Source organism: Berghia stephanieae, chromosome 3 (assembly GCF_034508935.2).
Source record: "Berghia stephanieae isolate SIO BIC M18660-M18661 chromosome 3, UCSD_Bste_1.3, whole genome shotgun sequence".
NCBI classification, from domain to species: domain Eukaryota; kingdom Metazoa; phylum Mollusca; class Gastropoda; order Nudibranchia; family Aeolidiidae; genus Berghia; species Berghia stephanieae.
Genome location: NC_088362.1, coordinates 37,198,752 through 37,215,250, shown reverse-complemented (window position 1 = coordinate 37,215,250; position 16,499 = coordinate 37,198,752). Strand labels below are relative to the sequence as shown.

General features: G+C 35.5%; 2 protein-coding genes across 2 annotated transcripts in view; one reads left to right on the top strand and one right to left on the bottom strand.

The window, feature by feature from the left end:
- Positions 1–3,966: 3,966 nt before the first annotated feature.
- LOC144967665 (WASH complex subunit 3-like) lies at positions 3,967–14,984 on the bottom strand. Its single transcript, XM_078905192.1, has 6 exons — positions 14,807–14,984; positions 13,388–13,552; positions 12,878–13,012; positions 12,442–12,540; positions 11,122–11,186; positions 3,967–8,710 (listed from the first exon to the last, which is right to left on the bottom strand). The coding sequence occupies exons 1-6, from the start codon at positions 14,855–14,857 to the stop codon at positions 8,614–8,616; spliced, it is 612 nt and encodes a 203-aa protein (XP_078761318.1). The 5' UTR covers positions 14,858–14,984; the 3' UTR covers positions 3,967–8,613.
- A 269-nt stretch (positions 14,985–15,253) lies between these two features.
- The window catches only part of LOC144967664 (DENN domain-containing protein 5B-like), a 60,287-nt gene continuing 59,041 nt past the window's right edge, over positions 15,254–16,499 (top strand). The window contains exon 1 of the mRNA XM_078905191.1: positions 15,254–15,536. Within this exon, the coding sequence (XP_078761317.1) occupies positions 15,434–15,536 (103 nt within the window). The 5' untranslated portion in view covers positions 15,254–15,433. The remainder of the gene's footprint in view (positions 15,537–16,499) is intronic.

The following is a 16,499-nucleotide window of genomic DNA, read 5'->3' as shown; positions in this document are numbered from 1 at the left end:
TACTGACCATTTTCAATGTCCTTTGACTTTCACACTGGGAACATTTTTAACATCAAATCTATCATGGACACCATTCTTAAAAACAATATTCAATGTTTCCAACACGGTGCAATGTTTCCAACAGGGTGCAATGTTTCTAACAGGGTTCAATGTTTCTAACAAGGTACAATGTTTCTAACAGGGTACAATGTTTCTAACAGGCTACAATGTTTCTAACAAGGTACAATGTTTCTAACAGGCTACAATGTTTCTAACAAGGTACAATGTTTCTAACAGGCTACAATGTTTCTAACAAGGTACAATGTTTCTAACAGGCTACAATGTTTCTAACAAGGTACAATGTTTCTAACAGGCTACAATGTTTCTAACAGGGTACAATGTTTCTAACTGGGTGGGGATCCTGACCTCCCATAGCGGGCAGGGAGGTCCATACTGTGTCTTCTATACCCTTATATTTGTTTTCCAACATGTTTTCTGCCTTTGTCTTGGAATGAGATTACTTGGTTTTTTCCTGGCCCTGGTCGGAGTCCTGGCTGGGAGGGAAACAGTCAAATGCATAGTTATTGTTTTGGGAGATGATATTTTTTTCCTTGTAAATCATCTCTCTGTTATGTATTATTATTTTTATTTTGAATGTATAATGTAAGCATTTGAGTGTGTTCCTCGTTGTTGGATTTTGTGCTTGTGTCTGGATTAGACTTATAGGTGATCTCAAACTAAGTACATTGGTGGTATGCTCTTGGAATCTACATCTGATCCCTATTTGTTCCCAATTCCCCTTTGTCTTACTTTCTCTTGAGTGCTTTAATTGTAATTCTAGAACTTGTTACTATCCCATTTTCTTCCTTTTTACTGGCGCTGATATAACCTAAATGTGTTGCAAGCGCCGTAAAACCCTTAAAAACAAAAACAAACAATGTTTCTAACAGGGTACAATGCTTCTAACAGGCTACAATGTTTTGTCCTGGCCCTAACTGGGATCCTTTATTATGGAATGAGGAACACTCAAACATATCTTTTCTTTTTTGCGGAAGACAATATTTTTTCCCCTGTAAATTAAATCATCTCCACGATATAAATGTCTATTAGTTATTTATACACTGCAACAATTTGGAAATGATGTTTCAGTCATTTATACTTTTTAACAATTTGGATATATTTCAGATATTTATTATTATTGTGTCCTTGTGTGGATCCGTGCTCATAGGAGTTATTTTTATTTCCTGTATGAATGAATCCCTTTTTGTTCTAAGCTCATGAATTTTATTATTTCGACTGGTTTCATCATGGTCCTTTTCTTGGTTCTGATACGACCATGAAAATACACGAAAATTCAATAAATTTATTTTTTTTATTTGAAAAGATGGGTATGAAACAGTGCCTAACAAATCAGAAAGAAAAATACAAGGACACCCCCCCCCCCTCCCCAAATCACCTGCCTTGACTGAGAATTGAGAATCGAACCAGGAGATCTGAAGTTCGATCCCCAGTCATGCAGGCTGACTTTTTCTTGGGTACCTATACTTATAATTTTAGAATTTTTTCACTATCCTATTTTCTTCCTTTTTACTAGCACTGATATGACCTAGATGTGTTGCAAGCGCCGTAAAAGCCTTAAAGACAAGCATAATCCCTTTTTGTCTTATTTTCTTGAAATCTAAAACTCATGACTTTTAATATTTTGACCTGTTTCATCTTGATCCTTATCCTAATCTGATATGACCCTAATAATACCTCTAGGACCGTTCAACAACAACAAAAATCTGAAAAGATGGGTATGAAAAAGTGGAGACTTAGCAAAAAGAAAAACACACCAAAAAAAATCAGCCTGCATGATTAAACTTCAGATCTCCTGGTTCGATTCTCACTCAGTAAAACCAGGCTGATTTTTGTTTTTCTTTCTGCTTTGTCTGACCCTGTGTCATATCATCCACACCTTTTCAGATGTTGATCTTACACCAGTGCCTGCTCCCTAATTGTTCACCCCATCAATAAACATGAACATGACAAGGACACCATCATTTACATTATTTCATTTTTGTTCCGTATTGAATAGAGTCTCTGATTTCTTTTTTTTGACTTACTTAACTTATTGCTGATTGCCTTCTTATCTTTGGACTGGGACGCTTTGGCAGCTTCTCTGACTTGTTGAGTGAGTTCTTTCCTCTGATGACACTGATGCGATAGATCTCGGGTGCTCTAAATCCTTTTCACATCTCAGTTCTTGTGTGTCATCGAGGTGCTTGAGGTCTTTTCTTTTATTGCATAACTTTTAATTTGTAAAATTTGAATGAATGCAGTTCAGATATCTATTTTAATTTTGTCAGACATGGATTCGTGTATTTTATTTCCATGCTAAAACCTTTTTGCTGGGCCATTGTCGACAATCAATTAAAACAACTGTATGATGAGTTACTGATAAATAGGACGTTATGATGAATTCATATGTTGACAAACCCTATTCATCGTGGAATGGCGTGACAAGTCGTCGTCATGTTGTGACGAAAAATAAATGTGAAACAATAGTTTTTTTCTTGCTAGGTTAAAGCTACTATCTGATATTATTATTGTCATTACCATCATCATCATCATTATTATTATTATTATGATTAATAATAATTTTTTTTATCATCATCATTGCCATTACTTTTATAGACAAGCTTTAAATTAATAAATTATAACGAAAGATTTGTACAGTGCAATTCGGATACAAATGGAGTCAATGGGATAGAAGATCCGATTTTGTTGAATCTAAACTTTCATTGAATGTTGCTTGCCATTCGTCTTCAAGTTGTAATTTTGCACACAAAAAAAGTTCAATGGGCCCCAAATTCACAAATCTTCCATGAAACTAGCATAAAACATATTATGTGTCTGCTCTCTGATCACATCCAGTGATCTGTTAAATGTTTGTGTAATTTGAAAATCCGTGATTTCTGATGAGGGAAATTGAATTTGTACATGTTGGTTCTTGCACAAATGGTTGTGTGTATTTTGATGGTTTGTATTGTACGAAGGATGTTTATTCATGAAACAAACAAAAAAGACTGATTTTTTATTGTCTTCGATTTCAATGGAGCAGGGATTTCTTGATATCCAAGCTTGTTTTATCCGTGTTGCACTGTATTCGTGTCACTAATATTGGGTCATGGGATTTATTACTCTTGATTTTTGAGAAGTTTTGTTCTTCTTATCATCAATGTTGACTACAGAATAAAATATATTTTACATAGATCCTCCTGTTTTCTGCATGTTCCATATAGACAAAACATGTTTTTGGCTGATATTGCGTGCGTCTCTTCAATAACCTTATAACTTTTGTTTCCCCCCCCCCCCCCCCCCTTCTATCTTCCTTTTTCCTTGAATGAGGTGAAATGGAGTTTTTTTTAGGTCTTGGAATGGATCCTTGGTGCTAGAGAAGCTCCTTTTTTTTAAAATTGAGAATTGGATTATTCTTACTGTGTCTGAAAGTACCAGTAGATAATACTAAATGCAGTCAAGTCTTTGCCGTTGGGGTATCAGTTTTTTTTAAAAATATCAAATAAAGAAATTAAGGAGCAGGCTCTGGTGTAAGATAAAGAACTGAACAAGTGTGTATAAAAAGTGCCAGACAAAGCAAGAAAGAAAAATACAAGAAAAAAAACATCCCAAAAAATCAGTCGACCTCGACTGGGGATCGAACCTCAGACCCTCTGATTACTGGTCAGATGTGCTACCACCACACATGGTGGTAGCACGTCTGACCAGTCCTCAGATGGACCTCACAGGGAACAAGGAGGAGAGGGAGAGGTTGGAGAAGGACCCTGGAGCATGACATGAAAACCCAGAAGAGGACGTGGGGAGAAATGTCAAAGATGTCAGCTGTTTCAAGCCAGCCAACCTATCTAACAATTTGTGCATTAAAAACTGAATTGCACGTTTTTCGCGATGTATAAAAATGTAAAATGAAAGAGGTGGGAGACTAAGTATTTTAAAAATATTTTAATGAAAAATATGACATAAAGATGTAATCATAAGAATAATAATATATATATTACTTTTTTACATTAACAATTATTAATTATGCTTACAAATTTTTCATTTGCCAGGACTCACTAAAATTCGAAAAACGAACAATTGAGGCAAAAATGTGTGTTCTAAAATCCTCACTGTATTGGTTTTGAATCAACCTTTCATTCATTGCTTTTTTAAAATGTCAATCGCCTTCATAGCAATGATGATCCCATTTCAATAGCCTTCATACCGATGATGATCCCATTTCAATAGCCTTCATACCGATGATGATCCCATTTCAATAGCCTTCATATAGCAATGATGATCCCATTTCAATAGCCTTCATACCAATGATGATCCCATTTCAATAGCCTTCATATAGCAATGATGATCCCATTTCAATAGCCTTCATACCAATGATGATCCCATTTCAATAGCCTTCATACCGATGATGATCCCATTTCAATAGCCTTCATAGCAATGATGATCCCATTTCAATAGCTTTCATACCGATGATGATCCCATTTCAATAGCCTTCACAGCAATGATGATCCCATTTCAATAGCCTTCATCGTAATGATGATCCCATTTCAATAGCCTTCATACCGATGATGATCCCATTTCAATAGCCTTCATAGCAATGAGATCCCATTTCAATAGCCTTCATTGCAATGATGATCCCATTTCAATAGCCTTCATCGCAATGATGATCCCATTTCAATAGCCTTCATCCCAATGATGATCCCATTTCAATAGCCTTCATACCAATGATAATCCCATTTCAATGGCCTTCATACCGATGATGATCCCATTTCAATAGCCTTCATACCAATGATAATCCCATTTCAATAGCCTCATCCCAATGATGATCCCATTTCAATAGCCTCATCCCAATGATGATCCCATTTCAATAGCCTTCATACTGATGATAATCCCATTTCAATAGCCTCATCCCAATGATGATCCCATTTCAATAGCCTCATCCCAATGATGATCCCATTTCAATAGCCTTCATACCAATGATAATCCCATTTCAATAGCCTCATCCCAATGATAATCCCATTTCAATAGCCTCATCCCAATGATGATCCCATTTCAATAGCCTCATCCCAATGATGATCCCATTTCAATAGCCTCATCCCAATGATGATCCCATTTCAATAGCCTTCATACCAATGATGATCCCATTTCAATAGCCTCATCCCAATGATGATCCCATTTCAACCTCATCCCAATGATGATCCCATTTCAATAGCCTCATCCCAATGATGATCCCATTTCAATAGCCTCATACCAATGATGATCCCATTTCAATAGCCTTCATCCCAACGATGATCCCCATAGATATTGTTTGGTACAGATGATGACATGGAATGATTCAAGTATAATACTGATATGACCCTCACTCTCCAACTAGACGACTCCAGACAACATGACAACTCCAAACAACATAACAACTTTGGTTCTGTAAGAATTCTATAGCCGCCATTTATTGGTATATAATGGTATACCATTTATATGGTATTATATATATATTGGTATATTGTAAATCTAATACCGTGATTATTCCCCAAGGAGGATTTAGAGCATTTTTAAAGCATGCATACACATACTCAACATGTATTGAGAATGCCCACTTCGTTGAAGACTTTTTCTTCAATTTTTCCTTTCTTACTTATCATGAATGAGATGTAAAAATCTGTTCAAGATAAATGGTTGATTTCTTAAAGTATCTATGGGTGAAAATGATTTATATGACTAAAGAAGGGGGAAATAGACTTAAGGATTAGGGAGCGTTCACATATAACGTCATCAGCTAGGGGGGGAGGGGGGGGTCTACCAAATGTTGACATGGGGGAGGGGGGGGGGGGGGGTCAGACCCAAGATGATGTCATCAAAACATAAATTGCTATGATGAGTATTTCTCAAGAAACAAGATGGGAAAGGGGTATCACTTCTCAAAAGGCGAACTTGCCCTAAATGTTCATTGTATCACTCCTCGATCACAGCAATGAAAGACCATTCACGAAAATGCGCCATACAAGAAGAACAGCAAAAGGGAGAAAGTGATGACGATGAAGATGAAATTGATGATACTATTTATAGTACATTGCCAGAGGTCCAAGGCAGAAACATTTTTGAATCAATTAATTTTATGTTTGGAAATTGAAACAGAAATTCATTCCACTAAAAGACTAATATGCTATAAAATAATTTGCCTCCTATACTATTTTAAATTACACTTTCTGAAATTTTTTAAATAGCACCTGCACCAAGTAGCCTAATTTAAATAATGTTTGTTAGATTTTATCTTTGCAAATTTAAATTTTATGTCCCCATTGTATCGTAAAACATAAATTATCAACAGTTTCTGAAATTAATAAAATGTCTGAATGTGTTTTATCAAACGTTGATAATCAATGTTTATGGTTTGAAAAATGAATAATAAATATTGTGAAATTAAAGTTATCTTTTAGTTTTTATTAAATTAGATGACGTCATCATCTGTTGGGGGAGGGGGGGGGGGGGGGGTCAGGTCAATGATAAGTGATGACTTGGGGGAGGGGGGGGGGTCTAAAAAGGGCAAATTTTTGATGACGTAATATGTGAACGCTCCCTTAGCTAGTTTGTGTTCAATCATATAAAGACACAAGATTAATACAGGACTCATTATATTATATGAAACTTCATGGTTGAGGGTTATAACTATTTACAAGAAGCCATTTGAAATATATTAGGATGGAATATCATAAGCCCAAAGATTCCCCACCCCTTATAGCAATAATGGCCTGTATCTTATCTTGATAACATTCTGAAAAAGGTGTGTATGAAACAGTGTCGGGCAAAGCAGAAAGAAATGTACAAGAAAAAAAATTGACCAGCGATCTTAAGGAAATAATTATCAGAAGAAACCAGACATTACATCAGGCATAGTAATGAATACAACTCTTCACAGTAATTTATAAGTCAAAACATGAAAAAAATAAATGTACAAAACTGTTTGATAATCCTGTAGGAAAATCTGGGGTGGGTTGGCCAAGTGGACAAGACTTTCATCTAAAGGACCCGGTATCAAGCCTTGCTGTCAACATCTCATTATCTCCTAAAGCAAAAAAAATTGAGCCTCTATTGCTTACTATGCAGTGCTGCACTGCAGCTGACATTTGGGTTTTCTTGACCTGTTCTCGAGATCGACCCAAAAGAAATGTTTCCCTGAGTGGACAAAGGGAGTTTTCCTTTTTTTTAAAACTTTTATAGAAAAGGCCGATGAAATTAGGGAACAAATGAAATCAGAAACAATTTTGTGATCAAGGCTTTGGAGAAAATTTTTTTAAAAATAAAATCAAAAGTGTAAGCGGACAACAGCCGTTTTAAAAAGTTGCTAAAAAAAATTTTCTTTAATGAAATTCATTTTATTCATCCCCAACAGGAAATTTGTTTCAAGGATCTATTCCAAGGGTAGACTGGAATAATCCAAGGCGTTAGCCACAGTACAGTGCTGTGAACTGAACTAGGATGAGGTGACTTGCTCAAGGCCACATAGCACTGTTAACATTTAGGAAAAAAGCTGATGTGCCCAATACATTTAATGATGCTTTATTTTCACACCTTATCTATTATTTTTTCAGGATTTAATGGGACATTGCAATGAACAATTGAAACAGGGATGAAAAAAATTCAGAGTTTTAAGTAAGATTTGGGTCGGCAATCTACAACAATGAGTGTCTTTTCATTACTGGGATAATACTACGAGTCTAGATGATTAAATCACAATTTGATTTATTTAATATTATCAAACTTCCTAGTGATAGAGTTGTAAAACTGGGTATGCATTAAAGTTAAAATCCAACAGCAAACGAGGAACAAACGATGATGATAAGAATTCTCACACAAGCATTCAAAAACAATCGCACGAGTACCATCTATTTTACTGGTATTTGCTGTTAACTCAAGATAAGTCAAGGATCAATATTATGCATAAAATATTCGTTGTTCGCATTAAAAACCCTTAATTCTATCGTGCACTTGTAAATGTAAATCCCATGAAGACTTTGTTTTTTAAAAAAACAACAATGATAACATAACACTCCCTAATGTTTAAATTACGTTTATGACTAGCAATACAATAGAAATCATTCATCTAAACTTAAGTCTTATCTATGCCATGAAAACTATTGGCATCCCATCTCTGTAAATATAAGCGTGGTCCTCATTTACAAAAACAATAGTACTAGATTAATATTATTATTATTGTTGTAAGTATTGGTGGTATTACCATTGTTGTATTTTTGTGTGGTTATTAATGGTATCATTTTATTTTTTGGTTCCATTTACCATTATTTTCTAATTTTTTTTTTTTATTCCTCACTTTCGTGTATGTTGTCATCAACTTGTATGAATTACTGGCGAAAGCCTAAGAATAAACTTTGAAACTTTGTAATTCAAAACTGTTCTAATCATAACCCTAACAAATGCACCAATGTGGTCAACAAAACACATCTAGCATCAATATCAAATTGCCGTTAAAATTGGTGCATTCTGGGGAAATCCAAATCAGACAGATCATCCTAAAAGTGAGTTAATTTGTGTTTTGTTAGAAGTTTCCAATGTTAACATGTGTCACTCGTCACTGAAATAGCTGCCTTCATCAGAATCACTGTCTTGAGCAGGGGGCGGTGGGGGAGCCCCTCCATCTGGGGCTGGGGCATCGGGGTCACTGAAATAAAGTGGAATAGATTATCTAAAAGAGACAAGTTGAAAACGTTAAATTTACTCTAACCTTACAAGACGTGCTACTTTTCACATCAAAACTGATATAGATGCAAAACGACATTGATGTTAAAAAGCAATTCAAGGAATTAAATTATACACATGATCTGGATTTCATCCCCGTCTTTAAAAAAAATGATAACAAGTAATCCAAAAACATAGAGACTGGGATGGAAAAAAAATGGAATAAGTTCTAAAAATGACAACAACAGGTTTTCAAAGTATCAACATTGTCCATGCTTTTACGACTCATTGAAAAACGATTCTTGCTATTTTTCTTATGTAAGACCTTCAGACTTTGGATTACTTTTCATTTATCAACCTAGTAAAACTAATGAAAACTAAATCCTTCCCCAGCTCTTCACAACAACTTGTGTTAAAGCAATGCAAAGGCCTTTAAGCAGAGGCTTGTATCCTGTTTCATTGTATTGTGTGGATTGACAGCCAGTGCAGGTTGAAAAGTACAGGGAAATGATTCATCACAAAACTAGAAGGGCAGAAAAGCCTTGAACACTTTGCTGGGAGTTAATCTTTGAAAAAATCAACTTAACCGGAGTGTTACCAAAATGAGCAAAAATGCATGTGAACAAAGCAAGCCAATCTAGAATAAGTATGGCCCTTCATGTTGCGCTTTTCGCTGACGTTGCTTGGTTGCATTGAATTGACCAGAAAACTAGAGGTCCCAGTAGTGGTCATCAGATGCTCTTTCTTATCCCCAATAGCCCCAAAGAGGAATCAGAATACATAAAAATCTGAATTTGAGATCAAAAAGCGGAATCAACTTACTGTTATTGACTATGACATGCTTTGCAACAGAAAATGTAATAGACAATCCAAAAGTACTCGAATGATAAAATATAATATGTGTAAAAATGTGCAGGTTGTGTAAAGACTAAAAAGGGGGGCAAATAATAATAGAGGACACACAGGTTCTGGCAGTCTCAGAGCAAAGCATTGAATGGATGGATTTAACCTTGTCAGGACCCTCCTCCCCCTTTCAACACACACCTAAGCAAACAAACAGGCGTGCCGGCACACACACACACACACATACAAATACACAGGGCTAAAATTAAATTAGGAAAAAAGCTGACGGTACGCAATAATATTACCGATTCCGGATTCCAGCCAACATAATATTACCTAGGTCATTGAACTTATATATTGGCAATAATACATACTTCGGTCAACCCCCCTCCCAAATATAAAATATTATCCGACATCAGCTGCACACACTTTGAAGGGACTAATCAGACACACAAAATGTGTGTTGATTGACCATAGGAGATGCTGACGAAATAAGCCACTGCTCACTTTTTTTTTACTAGAGATTTTTATTTTTTTATTTTCCTCGATTGGAAAGGTGAAAAGCGGAATTTTTGCCTTGAATGCAGAATGTACACCAATTAAGTGAAATTATTCAGCGAAAAACAGAAGGGTGGGAGGGTAGGAGCCTCTAGGTCAAGGTCATGCTTCTTGTAAAGTGTCGAGACAGAAATGGCTGGTATGCCAATTTCCTATGCGATGATTTTCTGTCGCATGCCAGACTGTTCAAATGCATCGATCAGCTGAATCTTCCTTTTCCGCGATAGGTTTGCTATTGTAGTTGTAGACTTGACTTGAATTCTTGATAAAATTGATACTAATTAAGAGGGCCATTACATAGGATGGCCTGGGATTAGAACGAAAAAAAAATCTGAACTTGAACTTGCGACAATGTAAAATTTGAGATGAAGAAATCAAAGTTATTCGATACTGCTTATGTACATTGAGCACGGATGTCAAGCAAAGCATCTACATCACATTGGTGTGCGCCAATCGTTCACGGATATTCTTCAGAATTGAAAATTCTTACTGGTAGCTTTTTTAACCAATGGAAATACTTGTTTATTTGTGATTTTATTGTGGTCATGAGTGATAAGAACATTGACTTAAGCGACATCGACTTATGCGGATTTTTTTTTTTTTTTTACTAATGTTAAATAGGAAGAAGGGGAGGGACCAAGAAAAAAACATCGACTTGGGTAAAAATCGACTTAGGCAACTTAGAATGCACTGTATTGTTTGAGTTTTTTTTAACTTGAATAATCTTAAACCATTACAGACATGCCAACTTTTCAGGGACAAAATTCTGGAAAATTTTAGAACAAATCTGTGACTTGTGGTGATGATGATGTTTTGTTCTGTGATGAAAATCATCTAGAATACAATCCAAATCAGCAAAAATATTAGGTAATTATAAAAATAACGAATGAGAAAAGATATCGGGAACTTGCTGAAAAAATCGGGAGAGTTGGCATGTCTGCATTATTATGTCATCAGGTTGTCACAATAAAAATGATCCCAGTCACAACTTACTCTAGATAGTCTGGATTCAACCCTTCATGGGCCATTTTTAATTTGATTGCTTCAGCAGCAGCCCCCTGGAAGGAAATAGAGACAAACAATTCAATGCAAATGGAGGCAAACACTAAATAGGGAAGAAAATATTGAACCGGAAAATTTTGTGGCTGAAAATCTGAATCTAATCAAAGAACGACAAACTTACAATTTAATTTTCATTTTCTTTAAGTAACCTTTTTTTTTCCACAGCTAAAAATGACATGTAATCATAATCACACTCGTAAATAAAATCATTTCTATTCTTTCTGTCAATTTTTTCTGTAGTCTTTACTCCTTCTATTTTCTTGAGAATTTTCAATAGATTTGCTTCATTGTTTTCGATGAATTTCACGGTTTTGTTACTCCATAAAAAAACACAAATGAGTTGTTTAACGTCTTTTAGTTTTAGTGCTTAATGAAATCTACACATATTTTCTTCCTCAAAAAGCTGAGCACTGTTTCATAGTTTTTATTTTTATAATTTATAAATTTTCTTCCTCTTTATTATTCTGTTTTTGAATACTTTGTTTTTTTTTTTTTTTTTTAAGGGTTTTACGGCGCTTGCAACACATTAAGGTCATATCAGCGCCAGTAAAAAGGAAGAAAATGGGATAGTAAAAAGTTCTAGAATTACAATTAAAGCACAAAAGAAAAGGTGAGACAAAGGGGAATTGGTTAAAATAGGGAACAGATGTAGATTCCAAGAGCACACCGTCAAAGTACTTGGTTTGAGATCACCTAAAAGTCTCATCCAGACACAAGCACAGGTCCCAACTAAGAGAAATACACTCAAATGTTTACAAATCATATAATATAATATGTTAACTAAACATAATACAATGCAAAACAGAGAGATGATTTACAAGGAAAAAAATATCATCTCCCAAAACTATAACTATACATTCGACTGTTTCCCTCCCAGCCAAGGGTCAGGACAAAACTAAGTAATCTCATTCCAAGACAACGACAGGAAACAATTGGAAAACAGGTACGGGGGGATAGAAGACACAGCATGTACCTCCCTGCCCACTATGGGAGGTCAGTATCCCCACCCAGTTTGAATACTTTGCAAACTCACGCTTGGTAAGAGGATTAAAACAACAGGAAGTGTTTAGGACTCGGAAAATACACAGAGAATACTCATCATTTCAGTTCACATAGTTTCTTGTTTATACAGCAGAATTTTATTGCAACAGAGTTAAGTTCATCTACTCTACATCACTGAACAATAATTTCTATAAAAATCAAAACAAAAGTTTGTCATATATCCATGTTGTCATCAGAAGCTAAACTTACATATTTTAACATTTTGAAAAATTTGATGTATCTTGGATCTTCGGACACTTTGTTCTGAGCCACTGGCTCTGGTGCAGGCTCTGGGACTGCTGGCGTCTCCTGTCGTGGTAAATAAATAAATAAATTAATTTAATTAAAATACAACTAATTTGTTACATTACATTCAAGAATTCAATAGAGACCTGAAAAGATTTACTCACTTGACAGAGTTCAGATTTCTGTTTTGATAGTTCATAAAAATGATTAGTTTTCAGTAATTTGGTGAGAAACTTTGAGCATTGGTATTGTTAATCATAAAATTGCTGAGCTCTTTTGTCTTGGAAAATGAGGAAGGTTCACAGGCAGTCAATAAATTTGGAGAAAAAGATTGCATTCAAAATTTTTTCATCTTAATGTGAAAATTCGAGGCCCTTAAAACAAAAATCCTAAAACTTACAACAGGGGCTGGAGCTCCTTGTCCAGGTGGGGGAGGGGGTGGTGCCTCTGTTGATGATGGAGTTGTATTGGCTTGAGGAGCAGCTGAGCTAGACTGTGGAGCTGTGACTGACTCAAGCCCAGGAATGGAAGAAATCTGCAACATGGAGAAGAGACTGTTTATTTCTAGTATTGAAAATATAATTGCATTTTTGATATTTGAAAAAAATAAAAGAAAGTAACTGAAAAACCATGGCCAAGAATATTTCTTTATCTTTGAATTAAATGAAAGAATTTTAATTATAATCAGACTATTATTCTTCTTGTCTTTGTTATGGTGTTTTGTAATAATATTTTTTACAATAATAATAAAAGAGTACAATTTAATTTATTATCTGAAGGGGAAACTAGTTGTGTAATAAGAAACAGAAAAATATTAAGACAGAATAGTAAAACAATAATTTAGCTGAAAGAGACAAGTGACTGTGGTGGTGGTGAGGCCCAACATAATCCTAAATGAAAATCATCCTACCTTGGCTTCTAAAATGTTGAGGGAAATTTCAAGTTGTTGCAAACGCCCACTCAGGCTTTCTAGCTTCTCTTCACATACACAAGAAAATCGATTCAAGAAACGCGCAGTATGGGTGACAAAATGATTTATGAAGGCGATTGTTCGTTTCTGATTGATTGCTTCCACCTGCGAAAAAAAAAAGATGGCTTTAATGACTATGACTGATATAATGATAATAGCATCTAGTATCTGTAATAAAGTTCTCAACCATTTATAAAACAACATTTTCAAAACAAAAACCAGACCGGAGCACAAGAAGAATACCATTCATTTTAAATCCTTATACAAAAATATCTGATAATACGCCTCTGCCAACGTATATTTACGTTTGCAGGTTTGATTATGGGCTCATTGTTGCAATGGAAATACTCTCAAACCAACACAACTATTCTCCATCAAGCCCATAGAAATGCGGTCATAAATGTCAGGCAGTGTCATTTGTCTCATTTGTCAAGTCAGACTAGCAATACCTCTTAATTAAAATGTGATCTTTAATATAGCGCAATATCCACTAAATGTGCTCAAAGTGCTTTACAAAGGGTCCCTGACCAACAGCAACACGAAACATGTAGAACGAGACTCACGACGTCTGCTGGCGATATTACAATTTTTTAGAATGAGACAACGCTGTAACCGGCCAGATAATCATTTTACACCTGAGTACAGTGAGAGAATGTAAGTAAAGAGCCATCTCCAAGGACTCAACTATGCGCCGAGTGAGGCTCGAACCCAGGACTTTCCGATCCGATAGTGAGTGTCATACCACAAGACCACATAGCAGCACCATAGGGTTGTCAGTAATCTGGAGAAAAAAACTATTTCTCCAAGAAAGTCAATCACTCTTTGGATCTTTAGGATTCTGGATGATGAGAGTTGTGGTGTTTGTATACTCTCATATATCTTCCCCGCCCACAAAGGTCACGCCTCTTTATTAAACCATTATTTTCACTTGAATGTTTTGGAATATTTCATTCCGCACACACACACACAAGAAAGAAATGAAGCTATGAATGAAAAAAAAAATGAAATAAAATGAAAAGGTGGGATTTTATATAGTAGTGGTGTTTTAGCTCTATGATGCCAGGTTGATGTGAAACTTGCCTTACTTTTACATCGTGGAGACGTCAGATTCTCAATAAACTTAATAATACACGATAAGATATTCTTAAGAAAGGAGTAGAGAAGAGCCAATAACAATAGAGAATGAAAATAATCGCAGCGATGGGGAACTGGACCTGAGACTGAGACCTATTTTATTACTAGAAGACGTCTAGATATTACTAAGATTTAGACTACGACGACCGTGGCCTTCACCTGGCCGTGATGGGTACAAGTCACATTGCTGTCGTACTTTAACTAATGATGAATCTCCACCATTACCTTGGTGTAATCAATCCCAGGCCCGACAAGAGGCAACCCATCTGCATCCATATTTAGTTATATTCGAGTTTTCAATTTAGTTGATTTTATAAGTTGGTCCTAATCCATTGTGAAACTGAAAGTTGGTCTTGGAACAAACCAAAATAATTGCTATCACGGGTCGGAAGTAGGCGTGTCCCAAAAAGGTCAAGGTAATCTGACAGTGGCGGTTACACTAAGTTCAAAACAGTAAAAAATAATCGTGTGACCATTATGAAATAGTCCTTAACATGATTTGCTATATATTGATTATGAATATTATATTTTATATTTGTAGACGTCCTTACAAATAATTGCATATAATGACATAGTCATATCATTAAGAATAAAAACAATATTAAAAGTATTACGTTTATCCTTTTAGACAATTTCATTAGCAGCGCCCTCTCGAAACTTACTCAACTTCGCACTTCCTCAACGGGAGGTCATTGGTTCAGTGATGTCAGTCAAAACAATGTTGACTGCTGTTATGGCAGACTCTATGGATTTTTTGCGGATGTGATTGTGATGATGGATCCCTAAATTTCTCTTTAGTTTTATATCATGGCTTGAGTAGACACTCATCATACGAAACACAGTTCTTCAGAGATGGCTGTTAATGATAAAACAAACCGTCTCGTAGACTATTTTGTGATCTGTGGTCTTGATGAAGAATCGGGGTTAGAAATAGACAAGCTGTCTTCGTTATCGGGTAAGTTGAAGACATCGTCTGCCTTAATTATATACAAAAGTCCCCTTTAATTTTTTTTGTAAATTTCGCTGCGTCAAAATAAAGACGACATAGAGAGATTTTAACTTTTCGTTAGAATATTCTCATTGTCTACCAATTCAACAAATTTAAGTCAATTGAAAGTTTTCTCAACGTCCAAAGCCAGGCTTCGTTTTATTTATTAAAATTAAAATACTCTCATAAAGTCCTAAACATGTCAAAATTATAGAATTCGTCATCATCGTGAGTTGGAGATATCAACAGAATTATTTATGAGAAACGAACGAGAGACTGGTTTAAAAAAGAAATTGAAATGTCATTTCATCCAAGTCAAAGTCGAAAAATACAGACAAAGAGAGAGAGAGAGAGAGATGGGCGGGGGGATAGTAAGGGGGAATGGGAAAAGATGAAAGAAACAATGGGTTGCCTGATGACGTAGATCAAAGGATTGTTACAACGGTGTTCACGGTGCGTTCTTCGTGAAATTTTAACCTTTTACAGTGACACTGATTTTTTTCTCCAGATTGCTTTTATGCAGAATAAATCGTTTCCACCAAGAGAGCAGTAGAGAGCTGAGCCGGTGTTACCAATACTTAGCTTCTATAACCAGGACAAATCATTCGTTTGGACAGAAAAATAAATAAAAACTTACCGCTTACCGTCAAAAGCAGTTTAGATTTGAAGCTACATTTGTTTTCTATCAAAAAACATTCGGTACTAGACAATCCTTGATGAATTTCAAAAGTTGTGTTTGAAATTATATCCTAAATATTTTCATCATTCATTCCTCGCGAAATCGTGTTTTTTTTTTCGTCTGTCCAATGGTTGGTGCCCCCTAGTGCCAAGTGCCCTGCCGCCTGCCGCCTGCCGCGCAAAACAAAGGTTTTTTAAAAAGTTTATTGAGAAAAAGATACGGAAAAAAGTGTCCCTAGATAGGTATGCAAT